At 39.2% G+C, this 6,658-nt stretch overlaps 1 protein-coding gene across 1 annotated transcript; it reads left to right on the top strand.

The window, feature by feature from the left end:
* Positions 1–2,613: 2,613 nt before the first annotated feature.
* LOC141340345 (UDP-glucuronosyltransferase-like) lies at positions 2,614–6,342 on the top strand. The gene is made up of 5 exons (XM_073845276.1): positions 2,614–3,538; positions 4,771–4,902; positions 5,072–5,159; positions 5,304–5,523; positions 5,774–6,342. The coding sequence occupies exons 1-5, from the start codon at positions 2,636–2,638 to the stop codon at positions 6,051–6,053; spliced, it is 1,623 nt and encodes a 540-aa protein (XP_073701377.1). The 5' UTR covers positions 2,614–2,635; the 3' UTR covers positions 6,054–6,342.
* The last annotated feature ends 316 nt before the right edge of the window (positions 6,343–6,658 follow it).

Genomic DNA, 6,658 nt, shown 5'->3' with positions numbered 1-6,658 from the left:
TGCACACAATTCCACGATCATTTGTGATTTATAACCGAATGACTGGCGTACGCATGGATTTCGTGGTACGTTCGTTTTCTCTGAATCGCTCTTACGATCAAATCAGAAAAGTTCTTAGATAAAATCAAGGATGGTTTCTACGCAAGTCTTTATAAATGAGGCCCCATGTGTTGTGAATTGGGCGGAAACCTTTCATGGGAAGTTCTCCTGTTTGCAAATGTTAATAATCTACAAACAACTATCAGTGAATGAGATGCATAGATTTCTTCAGTGCAGTATATGGATTGAACCCATCCTACTATCTGTAAATATTGCAACCCCTTTGAATCTTGTTCTGACTTACTTTAAGGTGGTTACACTGCATGTGTTTTTCTTTCCGAATCCTTCACACCACTAGTGAAATGGCTAGCTTGTGGTTGCTCCTGGGTCTCTTACTTTCTAGTTCAGCTCAAGCTGGAAAACTGTTGGTTATACCATCAGATGGCAGTCACTGGTTAGGGTTGAAGCCTATTGTGGAGGAGCTGGGGAGGAGAGGAAACCAGGTGGTGGTTGTCATCCCAGAGGCGAGTCTGAGTATGGGTCCTTCAGAGCATACCACCACTTTGACATTTCCAGTGAACTACACAAAGGCTGAATTAGAAGCGAACTTAGCAGATGAATTCAACACCATTCTGAGCGTTGATATCTCTTCAGACCTGGCCAAGTTTCAGGCATTCTTTATCTCACTGGAAGTTCTCCAGATTTTTATATTGAGGAATGCAGAGGGTCTGCTCTTCAACAAGGACTTGATGAAGAAACTGCAAGATTACAACTTTGATGTGATTCTCACAGATCCATTCGAGCCTGTAGGAGCAATTGCTAGTGAATATCTCTCCATTCCAGCTATTTAAATGCTAATAAACCATCCTTGTGGTGTTGACGCTCTTGCCAGTCAGTGTCCAGTTCCAGCTTCTTATGTTCCACAAGCTTTTACTCACTTGACTGACCGCATGAATCTTTGGCAAAGAAGTGTGAACCTGTTAAGGACTCTGCTTCAGCCCATGGCTTGTGGGCGCATGTTTGCTCGTGCAGATGAGATCGCCTCACATGTACTTAAGAGAAAAGCATCAATGGTGGAGATCATGAGCCGTGCAGCTCTATGGTTATTGTGTTTCGACTTTGCTGTGGAATTCCCACGCCCAGTGATGCCAAACATGGTCATGATTGGAGCGACTGTTAGCCAGAAAACCAAACCTCTATCACAAGTGAGTCTTTATTGTTCAGTTCTTAATAGGCTTACGATAATAATAGATGCTGTATCAACAACTAGTTTTAGTAGAATAGAAAAGTACCAGCAATGCATACATTTCCAGTAAGACAGGACAAGCAAGCTTTTTAAACAATATCTGTGAAGAACACTTAAAAGTCTCCACAAGTATAGTCTGAGAAGCTGTTGCTGATGTCTACAAATACTGTATCAGATGCTGGACCCTACTATACTACTCATACTTTTTTTGCTGCAATATCTTCATAACAGAAATACTGAGTGGTACGAAATTTTCGTATTCAGCAGTTTACTCCAAAAGCACTGAGACCTGTCACGTTTGTATCATTTTGCTTTTCTGTGTTTATCAGTCTGTGTATTAACTGTGGTAATTTTTCTTTGAGTCTTTCTACAGATTGTATAGATGCACAAGTAGGTGACACTTATGTATATAAAAATAGCCATGTTCTACTCTCATAGACAGTGATTACATTGATAGCTGAATACATAAGGGCTTACATTGTTCGTAGTAATCTCTTGACATTACTAGTAATTTGTGGCCTTGACTATTGTTAGTATTGTTGATGACAATGATAAATATGATGGCATTAAATTGGAATTAAGTGTGCATATGATTTTTTTTTATCTGACAGATAACCAAAAAGAAAAAGAGATAGATAATAGATTTGCTGTTAATTATGGTATGGATACATTTTGAATCTTTACTTGATGCTAGCAAGTATCTCCAGGTATTTTCTCTCTTTTTGCTCTTGTAGGCATTTTAATTATCAGCTCCCTTGTCCATTTTTTGTCAATGAATCAAAGCGAAAATGATTCAGTGTAAAAAAGTCCTCTGTAAACTTCCTAAGCATATTATTTCATTCAGAGTAGAATGCTCCCATTTTATTCAGAGTAGAACACCGCACCTCCTGTATGTGAAAGATCATTTCTTTGCGTGACTGCCTTGTGTTCCCATGTGTATAGGGAGGAGCTGGGAAAAGTCACTGAATTTGCACAGTATGTACAGTAAGGCAATCCTACTGCTGCCAGACCATTGTGACTTGCAGAATTGCTTTATAACAAACTCTGACAAACGTAAAGATAAAAAAGCAATAACTTTTTCTCTATTAATCTAGACCAAAGTTGATTTCTTAATACTCATGACAGTTCTCATGACTTGCTTGTGTGCTCTTGAAATAATTAACCCAGAGCTACATTTAACCTACTTGTTAGACTTTAAACTGCATTGTAATGATGTCATGACAGAATGTAAAAGTCTGAGCTCATTCGTTGTGCTGCAGGCACATGCTACCAGTGACCTATGAACACTCATTTCCCTTTTGTCTAGTTTTGAGGCCCCTCCTCTTTTGAAAACATTGCCAGCCCTCTTAAATGTATCATAGTTCTGCTGTCTGCTGTATGAATGTTAAAAGGATGGTGAGAACGCTGACTGTTCCTGCTCTGGGGCTTCTAGCTTTGCTATGCTTGTTCTCCTCTGAGCCTGTGCAGGCTGGAAAGGTGCTTGTCGTGCCAGTGGATGGCAGCCATTGGTTGAGCATGAAGATCCTGGTGGAAGAGCTTTCTCAGAGGGGACATGAGATGGTGGTCCTGGTCCCTGAAACCAGCATTCTGATTGGAAAGTCTGACTATTACACCTCTAAGTCTTTTCGTGCGCCTTTTACCCTTGCTGATCTGAAGGCCAACTTGGACAAAATAGAGAAGAATGCTTTAGAGAAGCCTCCAAAATTGACTGATATTGTTAAGACTGTGGGAAACCTGGTTGAGTTCTTGAATATGCATGTGAAAGCCTGTGAATGGATGTTGTATGACGAGTCCCTGATGAAGAGTCTTAGAGAAACAGGATTTGATGTTGTGCTCACTGATCCTTTCTTGCCCTGTGGGTCCATCATTGCTGATTCCCTCTCGATTCCCACTGTTTACTTCCTGCGTATGATCCCCTGCCTGCTTGATGTGGAAGCCAGCCATTGTCCCTCACCTCCGTCTTTTGTACCACGCTTCTTGACTGGTTTCTCAGATAAGATGACTTTCCATCAAAGAGTAGAAAACACGCTTATGACAGTTTTTGATGCTTTCCTATGCCGCAAACTGTTTGCTGGCACTGATGAGCTGGCCAGTAGATATCTGCAGAAGGAAACTACATACAAAGAGCTATTAAGTCACGGTGCAATCTGGCTTCTAAGGTACGACTTTGCCTTTGAGTATCCCAAACCTCAAATGCCAAACATGGTCCAAATAGGGGGCATCAACTGTGCTAAGAAGGGTCCACTGACAAAGGTAAGATGTTAATAAACATAGCCATTCTCAGTTGTTTAAGTTGACTGGTTGATTGAAATTGGCAGCATTTTTTATGTAAATTCATCAGTGTAAAAGCTTGAGCAGTTAAAGCTTTTAGGTCATGTTTGCAGTAGGCTATTTAGACACTAAAATATATTATTCATTGCATTTTCTGACAACTAAAGAGGACTATAGGCTACTCTATGTAATCCATGCCCAAAGCCTTGCAGGTTAGATTTGTTGGTCAAATAAGAAGCTGTTGGTCCAGGTCAGCATGACCTAATTCATTTTGATGCATGAATTTATGTGCAGTAATACAACATGTGATTTTCCCTGTATTTTGAAAGAGGCGTGTTACATCACATGATGTTCATTAAATATGTACAGTTAAGCAGGGCTTTATTTTTCAACTTTGACCACTGTAATCTTCAAGAGGTAGTGAGGTTCCCCTTTGTGTTTATAACATGACGCACCAAGGAAATAGAGACGTTTTTTGTAACATTGTGCACTGTAAGCAAACAGAGTTAATTCTTCTATTACCAAGAGGTAGATCTGTTTATATGTTAATAACTAAAACAAGTGAACTCAGAGTGTTAGGTCAAAGAAAACCATTGCTAATTGTTTCAGTATGCTGCCTTCAAAGTTTGAACATGCAGGTTAACATGGGTATCTGTGTGTCTGGAAAAGGAAGGAAGGAAAGGGGGAGTTTATAAACAAAGCCTGCTCCACTGTGTGATTATGAAGTCTGTAAACAAGACATTAACAGAGGCCAGAGACGGGACAAAATAAAGACAGATGCAAAAAGGACAGACAGACGCATCAGCAGAGAAAATACAGTAAAGGGAGAGCAAGCTCACTGTTTAAGATGCTTGAAATATTGGAAGAAAATTCTAAACATTGAATTTGGGGGGTGGAGGTCTGTACGAATGTAGCTCTGAAAGGAACTGACCATCTTCAGAAACACTTCGATAACATTTTCTATAATACATGTTATAGCAGTGTTTACCTGCTTTGTTTACAGCAGTAAGCAAGGAAACTCTATTTTGCAGCTTTTGCACCACCTGCTGTCAGAGAGCAAATTAGCATTTTTGGCATAATTTCACAAAGCTGAAGTCAGAAAACACGTTGTTATGCGTACCTGATGTTCCAAATCTGTGTGTGCGTGTATTTTGAATGACTGTGCTGTCGAACTGGAACAAAAAATGCCCTGCTGACATCTGTTCTCTGTTTAGGAACTGGAAGAGTTTGTGAACGGTTCTGGAGAGCATGGGTTTGTGGTCTTCACTCTGGGGTCCATGGTGTCACAGTTACCTGAGGCTAAAGCCAAAGAGTTCTTTGAGGCATTCAGGCAGATACCTCAGAGGGTAAGTATGAATAAATAAATAAATAAATAAATAAATAAATAGAAGACTACATTGGAAAGCTTAAATGTAATTAAAATGAAAAAGGTTGTTTAGGACAGTATTGGGTTTAAGTAAGGTTAGGCATATATATTTGTGAAACATGCTCTTCATGATTCTCTTTGATTGGTAGGTGCTATGGAGGTACACTGGACCAGTCCCTGAAAATGCTCCAAAGAATGTCAAACTGATGAAGTGGCTGCCACAAAATGATCTTTTGGGTTTGTGTATATTTTACTTTGACTTCTAACCAAATTTTCTAATTAGAATTTTTTTTTTTTGCCATTGCTGACAAGAGTCAGAAAGTGCATGATGTTTGCTGCTGACAAACTAATACATTGCATGTGTTGTCCTTTACATTGTAGGCCATCCTAAGGTTAAGGCTTTTATTACACATGGTGGATCGCATGGAATCTATGAAGGAATCTGTAATGGGGTGCCAATGGTGATGCTTCCTCTGTTTGGCGACCAAGGGGATAATGTTCAGCGCTTAGTGTCTCGAGGAGTTGCAGAAACCCTGAGTATTTTTGATCTGACCTCAGAAAAACTGCTGGTTGCATTGAGAAAGGTCATCAATGACAAAAGGTAAGCATAAGAATCATGTTCAGTCTGTGCATTCATGCAGCATTTAATATGGATCCCAAGTGGAATATTAGTCTATATTTAGAGTACTTTACTGAATACCAAATTTTGTTCATCTTTCATTTCTTTTAATTATTTGTGAAATTTACTAGCGATTTTTGAGTATATCATATGTTATCAGTATGTAGATTATTGTAAAGCTTGCAGTCCTTTTAAACATTTAAACATACTTCCTCCATCTTTGACTCAACAGCTACAAGGAGAAGATGGCAGAGCTTTCAGCTATTCACAGAGACCGTCCCATTGAGCCTCTGGACCTGGCTGTGTTCTGGACTGAGTTTGTTATGAGACACAAAGGGGCAGCGCATCTCAGACCTGCAGCCCACGAGCTGAACTGGATTCAGTATCATTCTCTGGACGTCATTGGCTTTCTCCTTCTCATTCTAGTGACTGTTATTTTTGTGACTGTCAAAAGCTGCATGTTCTGTTTTAGGAAATGCTGCAAGACGACTCAGAAAAAGAAGAGGGAGTAGATATATTAAATCAATGTTTTGTCCTGTTTTGGTAATTGTTTAGAGCAGGGGTGGGGAACTTGATCCAACCCTAATCAAACACACCTGAACAGGCTAATCAACGTCTTTAGGATACGGGTTGGTATTTATTTTATTTTTTTCATGGTTGGAGCTAAACTCTGCAGGGACACCGGCCCTCGAGGATCAAGGTTCCCAACCCCTGGTTTAGAGACTTGTTTAATCTGTGTTTTTATAACTTGAATACCTCCTTGATCTGGATTAATGACTTGAATAAAGCCTCACAAAACTACTGAGTGTGTCAGGTAAACATTTACATTTTTTGTACAGGTTCATTTATGACTGGCTATGTTATTTCAAATCAGAATAAACTAATTCATAGTTATAAGACATATATGTAAAAGACTTATAGACAGTATTTTAACTAATTGTTGAAACTTTCATCATTAATCATTTTGCTTGGTTATCTCTAAAGCTCCTGTTACAGATAATTAGTTTTAGATAAAATGACATAATGGTGCTTTGCAAGCAGTGGTGGACAGTTACTGTACTTTAGTACATTTTTCAAGTTTTATTTTGAGTAACTTTTACTTTTACTTTACTACATT

This window comes from Garra rufa, chromosome 8 (assembly GCF_049309525.1).
Source record: "Garra rufa chromosome 8, GarRuf1.0, whole genome shotgun sequence".
In the NCBI taxonomy this organism is placed as follows: Eukaryota; Metazoa; Chordata; class Actinopteri; order Cypriniformes; family Cyprinidae; genus Garra; species Garra rufa.
The sequence above is the reverse complement of the archived record's forward strand: the minus strand, read 5'-3'. Positions and strand labels throughout refer to the sequence as shown.